The 17,638-nt window shown below is 36.8% G+C and overlaps 1 protein-coding gene and 1 long non-coding RNA gene across 2 annotated transcripts; both read right to left on the bottom strand.

Moving 5' to 3' along the window:
* Nucleotides 1-9,371: 9,371 nt before the first annotated feature.
* Nucleotides 9,372-11,205, bottom strand: LOC129349407 (uncharacterized). The gene is made up of 2 exons (XR_008602400.1): nucleotides 10,794-11,205; nucleotides 9,372-10,114 (listed from the first exon to the last, which is right to left on the bottom strand). It is a non-coding gene; the product is annotated as an uncharacterized LOC129349407 (long non-coding RNA).
* Nucleotides 11,206-12,911: 1,706 nt separating this feature from the next.
* gatm (glycine amidinotransferase (L-arginine:glycine amidinotransferase)) lies at nucleotides 12,912-16,910 on the bottom strand. The gene is made up of 9 exons (XM_023263157.3): nucleotides 16,749-16,910; nucleotides 15,810-16,028; nucleotides 15,531-15,726; nucleotides 15,257-15,447; nucleotides 14,899-15,036; nucleotides 14,592-14,756; nucleotides 14,409-14,472; nucleotides 14,203-14,319; nucleotides 12,912-14,077 (listed from the first exon to the last, which is right to left on the bottom strand). The coding sequence occupies exons 1-9, from the start codon at nucleotides 16,815-16,817 to the stop codon at nucleotides 13,965-13,967; spliced, it is 1,272 nt and encodes a 423-aa protein (XP_023118925.2). The 5' UTR covers nucleotides 16,818-16,910; the 3' UTR covers nucleotides 12,912-13,964.
* Between the last annotated feature and the right edge of the window lie 728 nt (nucleotides 16,911-17,638).

The raw sequence follows: 17,638 nt of genomic DNA, 5'->3' as shown, positions 1-17,638 counted from the left end.
TTTATTCGCCGTCACTAACGCTGACTGCATTATTCATGAGGGGACGACATGTTTACTGTTATTTGCACGTCTGTCATTTATGTGTGTTTGCCTATCAATTATTATCACTGTACTTTGTGCTGCCACATTCTTTAGCTCCAGCACTGCGGGAAAATAAAGCTGTAATTTATTCATGTAACATGCTGTCAAATAGCATCTTTTATCTACATGATACATAATTGGAAGAAAAAATTCTTAACTGATAAAATTGTGCTTATATATGAATTTGTTTCCAGTGCACAAATTGCATGCATAAACACTAAATAGCACTATATCAGCCTCCGATAATACAAAAAAGTGGCTTTTTTTAATTTCCCCTTCCACTAATAAATGTCTAAAATATCCAAAAAGCTGTGACTTTAATCAGAATTTGCCAACAAAGTGCAATCAAATAAATTTAGCTACTGAGTTTTCTTGAAGATGAAGATTTCATCAGCATTTGCAGGAAGTACAGAACCAGATGATGAGTATAGATTTGTACATCAGCATTTCCTTTTCAACATTTGAACATCAGCAGACATAAGCAACACACTGAGTCATATATTCAGTCATCCTAACGCTTTGTGTTGTGTTTTACCTACAGATGGTTTCTATGTTATTTTCAGCTTTCTCTCTATGCCAGGAATGTCAAACTCATTTTAGTTCAGGGGCCACATACATCCCAGTTTGAAAATCAGAGCATAATAACCTATAAATAACCACAACTCCAAATATTTCCCTTTGTTTTAGTGCAAAAAACTACATTCTGAAAATGTTCACATTGAAGGAATTATCTTTTTACAAAACATCATGAACAACCTGAAATTTGTAGAAAAATAAGTTCAGTTTCAACAACATTCAGCCTCAGTTTATCATTTACACATTACAACTTCTAGATCACAGAGTGTCTACAAAGGAACACAACATTTAGTCACATCTATCTGGAACTGAACCATATAGTATTTTACTTTTTAAAAACGACAAAAAAACAAGACAAAGTGTTACAAAAATGAGACACAAAATGACAAAAGAGAGAAACAAAATGACAAAAAATTAGGCAAAAAAATTACAAAGCGACAAAAAAATGGACAAACGACACAAAAAATGACAAAAATGTGAAACAAAACGACAAAAATGATACAGAAAACAAGGAATAAAGCAAAGCACAAATGACAAAAATGAGACAAAAAATTAGGCAAAAAAGTTACGAAGCGACAAAAAAATGGACAAACGAGACAAAAAATGACAAAAATGTGAAACAAAACGACAAAAATGATACAGAAAACAAGGAATAAAGCAAAACACAAAATGACAAAAATGAGACAAAAAACACAAGTGAGACCAACAGGAAACACTAAATGACAAAAACGAGAAGCAAAACGACAAAAGCATAAGACAAACAATAAAAGTGACAAAAAACAACAAAAACATGACAAAATTCAAAAACAAGACACAAAACGACAAAAGAACAATGAGCAATATAGTATTTTACGTTATGATCAAAACGACAAAAAAGACAAAAAACAACAAAAACTAAATATTTTAAAAACAAGACACAAAACGACAAAAGTGGAAAACTAAATGACAAAAAAATGGACAAATGCAATAAGCGAGACAAAAAAAGACAACAACAAAAACAGGACAAAAAAATGACATAAGAAACAAACCGACAACAAAAATAGACAAATGACACAAGCGAGACCACAAGGAAAAACAAAATGCCAAAATGAGAAACAAAGCAACATTATGTGGCATGTTGTCATTTTCATAATGACAACATGCAACAACACTAAGAGCTTCTATAAAACTAACAAAAGATTCTTCATCTTTTCACCTTCAGCTAATAAGGCTTCCCATGCTGCCTATCAGCTGGACTTACAGTAGATCTGCTGTAATGCTGTTATTACAAAATAAACTAATTTACAGTCATTCCTGCAGGAATTAGGTTATTATGGTGCAAGATTCATAATAGTTATGGTAAATTGTGGCCTCAGAGGAGGTCATGGATAAACTCAGTGCTTTTAGCAGATAAATATTAGATCAAAGGATGTACAACAGTAAAAATAGTTGCACTTTTATCATATTGGTTGATTGCAACTGATTTTAGTGCTGTTCATAACTTCTTGTAAGAGCCAGAATACATTTTGAACTGTTTGCATTGCTGTGTTTTGTCTAATATTTTCACTAGGAGGCGCCAAATACTGATAATGTTTTCTTTACAAAATAACTGAATTTCTCAGGACCTGAAATGAGAAAAATAAATCAGTTCTTCTAGATTTTTTGGGGTTTAAATATGATCTTATCAAAACTGCAGAAATGTAATTTTAGACATTTGTTATGTGTTATGTCGCTCTCTACTGTGAGCTACTACAAAATAATACTCTAAAACAGGGGTGTCAAACATGCAGCCCGCGGGCCAAAACCAGCCCTCCAGAGGGTTCGATCCGGCACTCAAAGTGTAAAAATTACAGAGAAGACATTAACTGCAGATTGTAAATTTATAAAACTATAAATTTAAAAATAATTTCTAGATCTTGAAAACTTGTTTTGACCATAAACTGAAATACTAGATTGTTCATTGTTCTTATGCCATTTTGTGTCTCATTTTTGTAATATTTTGTCTTGTATTTTGTCCCTTTTTTTCTGACTTATCGTTTTGTCATTTTGTTTCTCGTTTTTGTCATTTTGTCTTTCCTTTTTGTCTCGCTTGTGTTTTTTGTCTCTTTTTTGTCATTTTGTGCTTTGTTTTATTCATTGTTTTGCGTATCGTTTTTGTCATTTTGTTTCACGCTTTTGTCATTTTTGTCTCGTTTGTCCATTTTTTTGTCGCTTTGTAACTTTTCTGACACATTTTTTGTCATTTTTTTGTTTTGTTTTGTGTCATTATGTAATATTTTGTCTTGTTTTTGTTGTTTTTTGTCTTTTTTTATAGTAAAAGACTATATCGTTCAGTTCCAGATGACTAAATGTTGTGTTCCTTTGTAGACACTCTGTGATCTGGAAGTTGTAATGTGTAAATGATAAACTGAGGCATAATGTTGTTGAAATTGAATTTATTTTTCTTAAGAGCTTTCAGGTTGTTCATAATGCTTTGTAATATTTCCTTAAATGTGAACATTTTCAGAATGTACTTTTTTGCACTAAAGCAAAGGAAAAATTTGGAATCATTTATAGGTTATTATGCAGTGATTTTACTGGTCCGGCCCACTTGAGACCAAATTGGGTTGAATGTGGCCCTGAACTAAAATGAGTTTGACATCCCTGCTCTAAAACAATTTTTCCCCCCTACAGTCAGTAAATTGTACAATTTTGCCCAATTTCATATAAATATTACACATAAAAAGTTAAATTATTGTTCCTCAGTTCAGATTTTTGCCTTGGAAGAAGATGGATATGGACACACAGTTTGCAAATGTAGGTCTGTTTGGCCAAATCTAAGTTTCTACAGAACAGTGTGGATATTTAACCAGATAAAGGTGCTGAATCATCAGTGTAGCAGCTCTCAGCTACTGCATTTCATGTCACTAGTGTGTGTTGAAGTGAGTGTGTGACTCTCAGGCTGTGACAGACACAATAGTGAAACCCTCAGCTGTTTTTCTTACCTAACTGTGGCCATGCTGCTGGATCATGTATTGTCTGCACACACTGTACCTGCAGTATCTCTGTTAAATCCACCTTTCCCGGCTGTGATGCAGGTTACAGTAGACGACTTAAAGGACACCTTGTTCACAGCAGTCAGTTAAAGCCTGACTGTGATTTCTTGATCTTTTTCTGCAGTGACACTTTGCTGAATTAATGCTGTGTTTTATTGTCCTAAATAATAATTGTTTAAATGGACTCCAGCATGTCAAATATTAACTCAACAAAAACAGATATAAACTGGCATATTTACAAATCTTCACCTTAACATTGAATTATTTATGCTGTGAGAAAACTCCTGTTTCTGAAAGGCAGCGGCAGCCCTATAGTAAGACTTTTTAAACAGATATATATCTCATAACATCAGTGCAGACACAGAAAATTAACTTTTTTCACAAAAAAAGTGCCTCATTTAATACAGTGCTTATATAATATACTGTGAATTAGCGTCTGCAGAGTGGCGATAGTACTTTAAGACATTGTTTTGACTCCTTGAGCCTATATTTAGACTGGGAAACCAAGGACTGTTACTGAACAGAGTTTGTTTTTTTCTTTTTATATGTGTGTGATTTAAATTTCTAATCACATTATAATTGCCGGCAGTAACATTTTATTACATGATGTCATCAACTGACGCTATAGAAGTAAATCCAGCGGTTACAGTAAGAAGGTGAAACGGGAGAATATCCAGGTTTCTTCTTGGCTGATTGTGCTGACATTTAGAGAAAGTTTTCCAGCTAGGAAGACCTTTCAGAGCTTATGAGACGACAGCTGTCCTTGCTGCCATAGGACAAATTTACTAACTGCTTTAGAGCAGTGGTTCTCAACTGGTCTGGGCCTGGGACCCACCATAAAACTGAAATGACAAGTCATGACCCAAACAATATTTCTCCAAAAATCAACAATTTATTGATTGAGCGTTCGAAGACAAAACTTTTAAACCTGAACTCAAGTACTTCACAACAACTCAAAATCAAGCAGCAATACTAATTCAAGTACTGAGGACTTTGAAACAAGTAGAACAATAGCCTCAAGTAGTTCTCAGGATATATAAAAGTGCATTTTTTTTTCTACAAAAAAAGTGCAATTCAACAAAACCAGTAGCTTCTCATAATACTGCACAAGTCTGCAACATTGCTGTTGTAGCTGGAGAAACTATGTATAGAAATATGTGCAAAAGAGTCCAAAACATGAAAACTGATGAAGTGCATTCAACAAATTATTAAAGTGAAGAAATGCTTAATGTTCTGAACAATCTCAAAATGTAAACACAATAAAACATTTTTCAAAGGGCTTAACTATATTTGAAAGCCAATATTTGGGGAAAAATAGTGTGCAATATTGAAAGAAAAGTGTGTTTTTAAGCACTTACAAATAAACAAAAGTCACAAGTCACAATAAAAGTACTGCAGAACTACATGAAGTTCTAATGGCTTAGCTGAGGATGCTTTTTGGCCTTTACAAGAGTCTCAAAATCTGGCTGTATGCATGATAAAGCAACTCTGAGGTCATGCTCAATGTTCAGTTTATTTCGGTATTTTGTTTTCAGCTGAACAAGAGCTGAGAAGCCACATTCACAGAGGTATGTGGTGCTGAATGGTAGGAGGATTTTTACAGCTCGACTAGCAATGGAGGGATACTCTCTCATCACATCGTTGCACCAGAACTGGGAAAGGCTTACCTCTGTGAATTTCTTTCTGAGAGTGCGGTCACATGATAGCTCCACCAGCTGACATTCATCGCTGCTAGGCAACGTGATGCTTTCCATGTTTATTCCAAACGGGTCGCGCACCCAGTCGTCCTCGGGTTGTTTATCGGGAAAGTAGTCGCTAAACCGCTCGAAAAGTTTATTCATGCTTCATGCTTTCACTTGCCAGTACCTCACAACACAAAATACACTGAGGCTTTTGGACTCCTTTGTCTTCGATGTAGGAAAATCCATATTTAATGTACTCGCTGTCGTACTTGCGTTTAGCCATGCTGCTGTTGCTATGAAAACATGCAGTTTCTTCTACAGTAATACGAGTGTCCTCACCGGTCGCTGCTGACACGACGACCCCCTGCGGGTGCGGAGGGGAACTACAATGACTCGCCACAAAATTGGATTATCTTTATTTTTCTCTCTTTTTAGGAAAAGGCTCGCGACCCACCAAAAACGGCCCCGCGACCCACTTTTGGGTCGCGACCCACCAGTTGAGAAACACTGCTTTAGAGGATCTGTGTCAAAAACTACTGTTTTTCATCTCCTCTGCTCTCCTTATGTGGTTTATTATGCCCCATGATGAAATACTTTTGTCTGGCATTGAAATTGTTCTATACATTACAAGTTTTACTGGACTTCTACCTTGGAATTAGGTAAAATTGTCTCCTGGCATGACTGACTATCAGTTAATAAAGTCAATGTCCACTTGTGGCAGAAACTTATGCAAACTTTCCCTCTGTTTGTGGAGTGTCATGTTGTCAGACTTTCCTCAACAGATCAAACTTTTTTTAAATAAATGGATCACATAATTCAACTTCACAACTTGTATTATAACGTGTTGCCATAACAACAGGGGCTACATTCAGTCCAACTTAATCTCAAGTTGGCCGCACCAGTAAAATCGGAGGATAATAACCAATAAATTTAATCACAGGTATCTGGAACTGAATGTTATAGTATTTTAACTTTATGAACAAAATGACAAAAATCTGACAAAAAACAACAAAAACAAGACAAAATATTAGAAAAATGAGACACAAAACACCAAAAATGAGAAACAAAATGACAAAAAAATGAGACAAATGACGGGAAACAAAACAAAAAAAGAGACAAAAAATTTGACAAAAAAGTTACCAAGCAGCAAAAAAAATGGACAAATGAAAAAAATTAGACTTTCTGTCCCATTTTTTGTCAGTGTTTTATTAAATGGATTTATTAAAATGTTTACTTTAACAATCTTCTGTTATACTTTTGATGCACCAACACTTTCTCTATGTGGCCATTAAATTTGATCATACATGTCTCACATTATGCATTATTTGCTCTGATATGGACAAAGAAAATGCATTTCTGCGTACGTATTTCTTGAACACACTGGATCTGCTCCGGACGTAATTCAGGCTACAAAGTTCCCCAGGTTCCTGTGTTCCTTGAGGCCTGATCATTACCAGATCCCAATCAATTCCCCTGTTTGAAGACAGTTGTTAAGGCAGCTGCACTGTTGCACAATTAGGCAGCTGTACAAACAAGCAATCCATCTGCACAAGGCTGCAGAGAGGCAGAAAAAAAAATAGCTTAAACGGCTGTAAAGAGAAGGCAGACTTGTGCTGATACAGGCCTTGAATCCAGAGTGTGTTCCAGCATGTGATTTAGCGGGACAGCAGGCCTCGTCACAGGCCACTGTAGCCTGATAGCAGCCGCTCTGCAGCTCGATCTGAGCCACAGTGTGACAAAGGTGAAGCAGTTAAGTGGGCAGCATGCTTGTCAAATGACAAATGTCAAAGAGCCGCCGCACATACTCAGGAGGCGTCTGCTGTTTTGGTCCCAGTCATATGGTGTTGCAGTGGTTTCTGAAAAAAGGAGAATTAGATTTAGGAATTCCAACTGCTGCTTAAAATGTACTAACGGCACAATTAAATTAACCATCAAACAGTTTGTCAAAAATCAAAGCTGCTCATTCAAAGGCCTCTAAAGATATTCAGTGTCCAGCTCCGGTCATAATTCATTCATGTGGATTTAGTTTAACGTGTTGCTGTCATCTGGCATAGAGAAATCAATAAACAACCAACTAAGGAAGCATATTAAAATTCAAGTGCAGAGAAGGTATTTAGCTTTAATGTGAGAGTTTTAACCCTGTAAGACCCAAATATAGAAAAAAATAAACAAAAAAATTATGTATGCATATATATAAACCCAAATATAGAAGAAAATAAAAAAGAATATATATATATATATATATATATATATATATAGATAGATAGATAGATAGATAGATGATAGATAGATAGATAGATAGATAGATAGATAGATAGATAGATAGATAATAATTTTTTTTATATATATATATTAAAAAAAATGTGTGTGTGTGTGTGTGTGTAAAACAAATATAGAAAAAAATGCAAAAATGAGATATATATAATAGAAAATAATATTTAAAAAATAAAACTGATGTATTTCTGCAACAGTAGGTTTTACAGGGTTAAACACCACAAATCTAGCAGTGATCCAGGGTAAAGCTTTTGTTGCATTGCATTGCGTTTGTGTTTTTATTAGACAGTGCAGACAGATGAGATTTATGGTGAAAGAAAGCAGAGGATTGACATGCAGCAAATGGTCCAGACAGCAGTGGATCAATCTGAGGCACCATTTGGCCATCAGGGCACCTCGCACCGGTGCAACGTTTAGAGCCAGCAGTGCACGGATGTCAACATGCAGTAGGTTAGCAGTGACAAGCAAGCAAGTTTATTTATGTAGCAACTGATCGTGCACAGGGATTATTTAAAGTGCTTTACAGGCAAATGTAAAAATCTAAACCTGATCAAATACAGTATACACAAACTGAATAAAGTGAATAAATTGATAAAAAAAAATAATGAAAACTGTTTGACTAAAACCGCTAAAACAGACAAGAGGTGAGAAAAATAAAAGCATGGAAGAATGAAACTATAGTCAGTTTTGACCAGGCTTTATAAACACACTCAATACTTAAAAGTAAATGAAAAAAGTAGTCCACTGAGAATCCTTCTTCCATGTGCTGTTCTTTAGTATGTTGTCTTCTGTTTAAATAGGATTTAATGACCTACGTACTGAAGAAAATCATTTATTGTGCCGAAATATTGCTTTAAATATGCAATTCATGACTTGTTCTCAGTTGCGTACATTTAAATTCACTGACATGATTCAGCTCTTATTACACAGTGACTTCAGAAACTTTAAGTTGTGTATTTTCACCACTAGGTGGCAGCAGATTGTTGCACTAACACTTCTATTTTACATTTTATTTCAAAGCCATTTTTCTTTTACTGCATAATCTTGTTAGTATGTTGGAACTCAGTTTATATCAGAAAACACAGTATTATCTTGATCTCATATCATTGACTTTTAATATTTATATTTTTAAAAAATCTAATTTCATTTATTGTACAAAAGACAAATTAAATTTGGTCGGAGGAGCAAAAGTCAGCTCGAAATGAAAGGTAACAGAGAGGAGAGATACTCTAAGGGACAGAACAGCATCACTGGCATAAAATTATTTTGATATTGTAAATCTTAGGGTTGCTATTTAACTACCAACTCGAAATTAAAAAGTTATTTCCCAATATTTGCCGGTCACCTCAACCAGATCACAAACAAATAAGTTAATCAGTTCTAAAGTTTATATAATATTAAAATAATAACAGTGCCACCGACTCCAAACTAGCTGTTTATTTAACAGAATTGCACATAGTCTAAGTTTTTTCACTCATTTTAATCAAAAATAGTGGATAAATAAATCAGTTATCGTTACTAATACACTCTAAGAAATTTCCCTGTAAATTTACAGTAAAGAGCTGGCAGCTAAAGTTGCCAGCAGCGCACTGTTATTTTACAGTAATCCTACCGTATTCTACAACAACAGTTTAATACTGTAAAAAATATTACGGTATTATGCTGTTTAGAGAGCTATTTCCTGGGGCTTTCAAAATGAAAGCCCCGGGAAATAGCATAGCATAGAAATGGCTCAGACAAGAGATGACTTTTCAACATTAAGCTTTTATTAAAGCCAACACTGTATCAAACATAGTTCAAAAACTGACTTATTTAACCCATTAAATTTTAGTAACATACAGTCATTTCCTCATGCTGAACAGGTTCTCACTGTGCATGTTCTAGTTCAGGTACACTGAGTTTGGTTTCCATTTTTCCTGAACTGTAACAAAAGATTCCTATATATCACTTAAATTATTTAATACTGCATTGAACACATTCAGCAGCTAACACATTTCAAGAAATTGAAGTCTTGTAAAATACAATCTATAAAAACAACTAATGATGTTTAACAGGTTGTCAACAATCTGTTTAAAAACTGCACATCACATTTCAGGTACTCTGCCTTCAGAATCAGTCTTTCATAACTCTTGATCATGTTCAATAAACACCAAGTCATGGAACAAACCTGGAACTACAAAACTGAGACACCAGGACTGAAGTATTTTATACTGAACCAAACACAATACTGAGACTTGTTACCTTAGAATGACAGCATGAACATCTGGTTGCAGACAGGGCTTTTCCTTTGTGAAAGTGAGGTCCTGTGTGGAGAGGTGCTGTGGGTTTACATGAAGTCCCACTCAGAGTCCATCAGTCTTTTTATAAAGGTGACTACATGTGGATTTACAGTAGATGCCTTTTTCTGGAGCAGCTCCCCGACCTCTGGAACATCACCTTCTCCTGGCTGCCTTTGTTCCCCTCTCAGGGTTGATACCAAGGAAGCGCCTACCATGAAATGACAAAGAAAGAGTATATTAGGTGTGGTAGGCAAACATCCCTTAAACTCAATATGGAACTCTGTCACATTCACCAAAAAAAAAAACAAACTAACAAAAAAAACAAAAAACAGGAAACTAAAATTATTAAGCAAAACAGAGGCTTCCACTTATAACAGCTGTTTAGTTCAGTACACATTTAAATCTAATTTTTGCAGCCGTTTGCATAACAAGCAAGTTTACCTTTCCTAAGTGGAGAGAAAAGCAACATGACACATCCTACAAACCTTTTTAAAACTTGAAATTACCCAAATGGTCGGATGCAGACAAGTACATGTGGAGATTTGCTAACAGATCAGTGGAGCATCACATTAGATATTTGATGGAAAATTACACGAAAGACAGAGATAGCTAACCTAACCTAGCTAGATCTGGTTGCTTAGAAATTCATTTTCCTGGTCTGGTTTAAAAGAAAGACCCAAAGTTTTGTCCACTCTGCAGCCAAAGGAGAGGATGCTAGCTAGCTAGCTAACAGTGTGGGAAACGTTAGCATTCATGCTAGCGACTCGTGGCTAACACCAAGCAGTAACTAACCTGGCTATATTTATGTTACTGTCAAAGAATAAAACATAAATAAAATAGACTGACAGAATTAAAAGTAAGGCTGACTTTTTAATAATTACAGTTACCTTGTTAAGTGAACCGGAGCAGGATGGATCAGCTACAGATGGTCCCTGCAGGTCTGAGGCCCGAAAATCGTCGTCCTCGGTTCTTCCTTTTCTCCACATCTTCCCTCAGTAATGAGTAAAATCACTGATACAGAATATTTTACACCTATTTCGTCACTTCTTTGTGTTGGCTGTTTGCTAAATGTGGTGATGTGCAGGAAGATTTGCCGAGACGATTAACAGTCGGACTGCAGCAACAGTCACACTCAAATCAACCCACACCAGAAAAATACTGTAATCTGCTGTAAGATTGTACGGTAGCTTGCTGTTAATGTTTTGTTCTTGAAAAACACGTGAATTTACAGTATTCAGCTGTATTTACAAAGAACGGTATATTACTGTACAAAATATGCTGTATTTTTACAGCAATTTGTTACAGTGTAGGTTTTATCTTTATGGTACCGTCACCTTTTTTATTCACAGTGGTCCAGTTTACATAATAATACTGTATATGATGCAATCTTCCTCCCTCTTACACATCCGCCCGGTTAATGTTTAAAGACATGAAGGTGTTACAGTAAATGCAGTGCCACACTTGGAGCAAACTGTGGTGACATTTATAAAACAGGTGAGAAGATACCAGGTTTACTGCTGCATATGACCCACAGTTATTCAACCACGAACTTTTAATCTGTTCTGCTTTTTATATTTTATGCTAATTTATAATTTATTCTTTACCTGGATCTGAATTAGGGGCCACGAAGTTTGCAGTGACTCTTCTTGAGGTCCGCTCAGAATAAAATATAAGCTATGAAACAAAACCTATAACGCATGTAAAAGTCTCAGTAAGAGCAAGATCAGATCAAGTAAAGAACTATACATGAACACAACATATCAAAATGTGTTCTGTAGTTTTTCAAGTTGGTTGTCCAACACTAGAACAAATTCACCTTTAAATTCACACAGGCAACTGTGGTCGCCAGTAGTTATTACAATTTGCAGAGCTCTACATTAGAACAGGAGGTTTACTGTTTCCAGTAATGTAGTGCATTCATTCATATAGTGTTTATACTCTTCATTGTGCTTATACTGTCCATAATGCACTTTTACTGCTTCTTTTGCGCTTCTAGTTAGATGCTACGCTGCATTTAATTGTCTTAGTACTCTGTGCAATGACAGTAGCTGCCTGTAAATTACAACATTTTCTTCTTTTAAAATGCATAAACTGTGAATTTAAGACGTTACCATAAACAACGGTGTGCCTTTATAATATTATTATATATAATTATTCAAAATTGAGACCAACCAACTCCGTTTAGCAATGCATATAGCACTAGAACACCTAAAACGATAACGGATAATGCAAGTTACATTTTTATTCTCTAGAAATGCAGGAAAAACTTTTTTTTAAATAAAAAAGAAAAAAAAATCAAAAATAGCCCATCTCAGGGCATCAATGTTAATGTAATATAATAATCTTCTTAGTTGACTAAATCAAGTCTCTTCTCTAAACAGTGATTAATTGTGTGGAAACTTATTTGTTTAGTTCAGTAGCCTGCTGTTGATGATCATTCCTGTTTTTGGCTCAAAAAAAAATCACATTTTCTGGTTTGGAAACACGGTGCACTATAGTTTGAATTTGGCTATATTTTAACAGTAATTTATTTCAGTTTAATAGATATTCCTAAAGAAACTCATTTGATTACATGCCAGCCTATCCTCTGCTGTGAACCATGAGCTCAGTATACCTTCATATACTTGAGAAGGAACACAGCTTAAAAAACTCACCTTAATGATATTAAAATGCTGCTAACCCAATAATGCTTCAGTAGTAGTATTTTAATTAGTTAAATATAAGACTTTGAAAGGGTCTGCTTAAGCTGTATCTATATATGTTTTGATATTTAAGTGCATTTTGCTGAGAATACTGTCATAAATTCACTAAGTAAGTGGAACTTAAACTTGTAATGAAGTGTTAATGCTTTTACTTCAGGAAAATAAAATCTCAGTGCTTTTCTCTGCACTGCTTACATGGATTAAGGAAAAGGACATTGCAATATCTTTCCCCGATAATGGCCAATTAATAGTGAGTAATATGGTAAATATAATACATGATAAAAAGAGAGACAATCACAACAATGACACACACACACCTTTTATTACATTTCATAACACTGCATAATACAAAACTTTTCACTTTGCATTCCTCTGATGAGCCACTCAAGACATTTTCTTTTTGTGCACAAAAGCAGCCAAGCAGTTCAGTGAGAACGTCTAGTAGCATATAACTGGCCCAGATTTGCAATAGGAGAAAACAGCAGAGGCAAAAGGTGTACAATATCTGATATGGACCGCATACTTTTTAAGTAAATACATAACAACACAAATTGTCGGGAAATCCAATAACGAGTATGAAAAATATAAACAGAGATTTTATTTTTTTCTGTTTGATCAGTTGAAATCTTTACAAAAAATTAAACTACTGATAAGAAGTTAAAATTGTTTAATGACCTACATATACTTTTATACATCATGTGTTTAAATAAAAAAAGAGAATATTTTGGAAAAATATGTGGTTTCTGAGTTTTGGTGAGGAGGAAGTTTCTCTCCTCCTGTGCCCTATAGTTCGGTGACATTCACATACCAAATTGTACCTTGTCCTCAGAGCTACGGCTTCCAGATGTACGAGCCATAAATGCTTCACAATAGCCAGGCCAGAAATGCAGTTAATATTGAGATCAGTGATTGAAGTAAAGTGATATTCATTTGTTGCTTTTGAGCATATACTGTATGTACTATTTATCTCTGAACAAAGCTGTTTGCAAAGGCACTGTGATGTACAGCAATGTCAAATCAAAACAATTCACAAATGTTCATTCAGGACATAAAGACACAATCCGGAAAACAACTTTGGTGCCACTAGTCATGTTAAGACTTCCTCTTTATGCACACGTTTTAAGAATAATCTGCAGGTGACGCCCAAATACACATTTTAAAAATGTTTATACTTGTTTTAAGACACGGTTTGACATTTGCAAACAGTAAATTTTTGTAAAACAAACCTCTACCCTTTATTTTTTGTTCCTAGACTGACGGATAACAACAAAAAAAGGGTCATTATAGGTGAATTAAGATTCCGGATTGAGGCTTTAACTTTTAAAGCTCAATAAAAACTGCCTGTTTCTGGCAAAGCTAGTGGAAGTAGGACTGCAGGGTACCACGGCGGCGGACATCAGTTGTCCAGCAGTGGAAGCCACCACCCAGGGAGTTGGCATGGCGAATGTTCACCTTTATGGTCTTGATACCTGCATAAAAAAAGGACATTTACGCATCAGCAAACGGCAAAATGTGTTTGAAATTCAGGGATTTTTTCTCATAGATGAATAGACATGAGATTTAAATGGTGTAAAAGCCAAGAGTAACTCCTCACCGAGGTTCTCAAACATTTTCTGAATGGAGGCTTCGTTGGCATCGACCATGACACGCTTCTCATCCAACATGAGGACGTTCATGGACAGCCATTTGGAGGACATCCACAGTGGGTGGTCTGCACAGAAAGAGCGAGTGTCCTTTTTCAGTAAAACAGTCACTTTTTTCACTTTTTAATATAAGAGAAGGATTGTGTTAAGGACGCACCATCAGGAATCAGAGGTGTCGGAGGTTTCACAATAGTCCATCCAGCCTTCTTGAACATTTCGATCTGGGGCGAGGAAAAGGAAACAAGTGAGAATGTTGTACTGCTTAAGGTTTATCAATATACAGGAGGTTAACGGGGGACGCTCTGAGGAATGAAAAACTGTCTGTTCTGTCTCACGATACCTGGCGACACGGACGATCAGGGTTTGACAGCACCAGTCCCGGCCCGATGATGTTGAAAGTGGCATCGATGTGCATGGGGTTGGGGTCCTTGAATGAGATTATGTGGATCTTGTAGTCTGGGGCCAGATGGCGCCGCATCCACTCAATTCCCATATAATTTGTAACCTAAAAAAAAAGGCAAAGAATGCATTCAAATGCAGTTGTTTGTTAGTGGCTATGTTGAATATCCAGTAGCACATAAACTTCATCATGTGTGTTATCTACAGCCTTGTCTGATGTGTAATTCTGCAGCAGACATGCTTCGTACCTGACTCCTCTGGACAAAAAGGTCCCTTCCAGCTCGGATGAAATCAGCAGCATCAAAGCAGGGCTCGTGCTCCGTGGTCACAAACTTCCCCTCTGCAGCCAGCTTGTGTCTGTCCTCCACGGTTCGGATGGGGTAGTCCTGAAGGACACGGAAAAGTAATGATTTACAGCAATTCAGCGGTGCAAAAAAAGCACAGGCAGTGATATGAAGAACAAGGTTTTTGAATGGAGACCTTAAACACACAATCCCAACTCTTCAGAAACAGTCCACGGTGTGAATCCTCTACATGTGCTGCCTTGAGTGTTTTTCCAGCTGGCTGTGTGATATCTCAACCTAATCTCACTAGATAAGGCCTCACCTGATCGTACAGCTCATCGGCCATGGTGGGTTTGGGAGCAGTGGTCCATTTTGCACCTTTTTTGAAGTACTCCTTGATCAAAGGTCTGTAGGCTCTGTACTCGAAGAAGCGAGCCCTCCAGGCCATAGGAGCCTCGATAATCTCATTTCCCACAACCATGAGGATGTCTCTGGGCATGGCGGCGTACATTCCTGCAGCAGGTTTAAGGGAACCAGATTAGTTTGCAGTGTAAATGTGAAAACAGGCGTCAATCATGCTCTGTTTGTGTTCTCACCTGATGATGTGAAGTCTGGAGTTTTGTATTCCAGGGACCAGTCGATGGGCTCCGGCCTCCTCACAGTGACGCCCTCGTGGCTCAGAATATTGCACATTTCTTCAATCTCAGCAACTGCTTTTTTCAAGTGGTCCGCGGGAAAAGACCGGCCCCCATGCTTCTGGTAGAAGGGCCAGTACTTCTCGTATGTGTTAGCCTGTTGAGAGAGTCCACATTGTCCCATGGTTACATTTCCTAATCTGCATGTTTCACACAAATCACCCAGATAATGAAACTTACTTTCACTTCCACGGTGAAGGGAGGCACATGGGCGTTTTCGGCCCGACCCACGATCACCTCCTCCAGGGGGTCCCATTCATTGTAGCTGCAGACGGGGCATTCCTGGTGAACAGGTTCAGTAACGTGTTCCTCCACGAATGCATGTTGTGGCTGTGCAGCTGCTGCACTCGAAGTGCTCTGGAAGGCCCTCTGCACCCACCCGGTGAGAGACCGGCCGAGCTGGTGGGGGGAGAAAGCACAGCGTGAGTTTTAGAGGAACAGAAAAATGCCCTAAACTTGCAGCTTTTGTGTAAAATATATCTAATCTTTAGCTTTAATAGACACGTAAGGAGAAGAAAACCAAACCATAGTAGCTGTATGTTTAATTTTGAGTGATTTAGAGGTGATACAATCCAATAAATGAGTTGGCAAAGGCAGTGTAAAGTGATAAGACGTTAGATTTGAGTGAGAAATGCCTTCAGCAGAGGTAGGTTGGTTTGGTGCCAAAGTACACGTGTTATTAAGAAGCCTTATCTGCTCAGATAGCGCTGCAGCGTGGCCTCTGCAGGCCCAGCACCAGATCCGGTGTCACTGAGTGTGAGAGAGCATCTGTGCCAAACAGCTGTTCACTGTCACTCAGGCACCAAACGAAAACAAAAAACAAAAAAAAACCGCTCTCTCTGCAGCTAGAAAAATCAAATCCATTCTTGGACCCAGTTTTCTTTGATTAAGATTTTTTTTTTTTTTTGCTTTTGTTTTTTGTTGATTTTCCTCAAACCAACATGCAAAATCAATCCCAAGCAAAGTGATTCAGCAGATGTAGCCTATAGTGAAGATACACAAATTCTTTATTGACTGACATGTGCTTTTTTTTTTTAAACACACAAATTAGACTGTTTTTCCTGTAATTTTTGAGAGCGAAAGAAGAAGCATAAGACATGAAACCACCAGATTACCAACCATGGCTCCGATCAGATGGGCAGCCTCGGCCCCTCTGCTACCTCCTCTCAGACATCTGACCCGCAGCATTGTCCGCTCTAATAGTGAGTGTCAGTGAGAATCAAGCCTCCTCGCAGGATCCACAGACTCAGTGTGCTCATGAATGAAGACGCCTCAGCTCGGAGCCAACTTTATAGCGGACGGACTACGTGTCTCCGAGACTATTGGTCGCCTTCATGTTGTGGGGCAACGTGACTTGAGGAAAAAGCGTTTCTGAAACACAATCCCTGACGCCAGCAAATTCTTATCAACTGGGCTAGTAGCGTTACAAGTTTCCAAGGAGAAGACTCGAAAATTCACAGTTTGAAATGACGATTTGTCTTCTTTCAAAACAGCAACTTTCACTTTTGCGAACAGATTTTAGTTTGGAACCGTATTGCAGATGTGTTTACTCTGCAGAATAACGGAATATAACGGCACTGGCTTGTGCACAGTCAGGGAAGCTGGGCCAGGTCGTGTTTTGATTTGTTTAGTCAGCTGTTTAGAATCAAGATTAAGTTTTTAAAAAGCAATTTTTAATCATGTCTTAATAGTTATTATATTGATCACACAGAAAACCCCTACTGCTACAAATAGTTAGATGAATTTAACTTATCTCCCATGTATTTAATCAGCTATTTAGAGTCAAGATTAAGTTTTAAATAAAAAAGACAGATTTTTTTTTTTTAAAAAGGCGTTTTTTAAAAAAATCCTGTCTTAACAATTATTATCGTGTTGATCACACACACACACAAAAAAATAATAAGTAGAAAATACTGGTACTATTAGTACGTTAAATAACCTGAACTTGCTTGTGCATAGTATGGAAAACGGAGTCATTTAGTGTTTTAAATAGTTTAACTAGCAATTTA

This window comes from Amphiprion ocellaris, chromosome 1 (assembly GCF_022539595.1).
Source record: "Amphiprion ocellaris isolate individual 3 ecotype Okinawa chromosome 1, ASM2253959v1, whole genome shotgun sequence".
Lineage (NCBI taxonomy): Eukaryota > Metazoa > Chordata > Actinopteri > Pomacentridae > Amphiprion > Amphiprion ocellaris.
Note: the sequence above shows the minus strand (reverse complement) of the source record. Positions and strands in the feature narration are given on the sequence as shown.

What these genes read in the sequence shown, in the direction of transcription:
- gatm (XM_023263157.3), bottom strand. Translation starts at nt 16,817, where the DNA reads ATGCTGCGGGTCAGATGTCTGAGAGGAGGTAGCAGAGGGGCCGAGGCT. An exon ending in CTGATCGTCCGTGTCGCCAG is followed by an intron (nt 14,473 to 14,591) that starts GTATCGTGAGAC and finishes TCCTCGCCCCAG; the next exon opens with ATCGAAATGTTCAAGAAGGC. An exon ending in GAAAATGTTTGAGAACCTCG is followed by an intron (nt 14,078 to 14,202) that starts GTGAGGAGTTAC and finishes TTTTTTATGCAG; the next exon opens with GTATCAAGACCATAAAGGTG.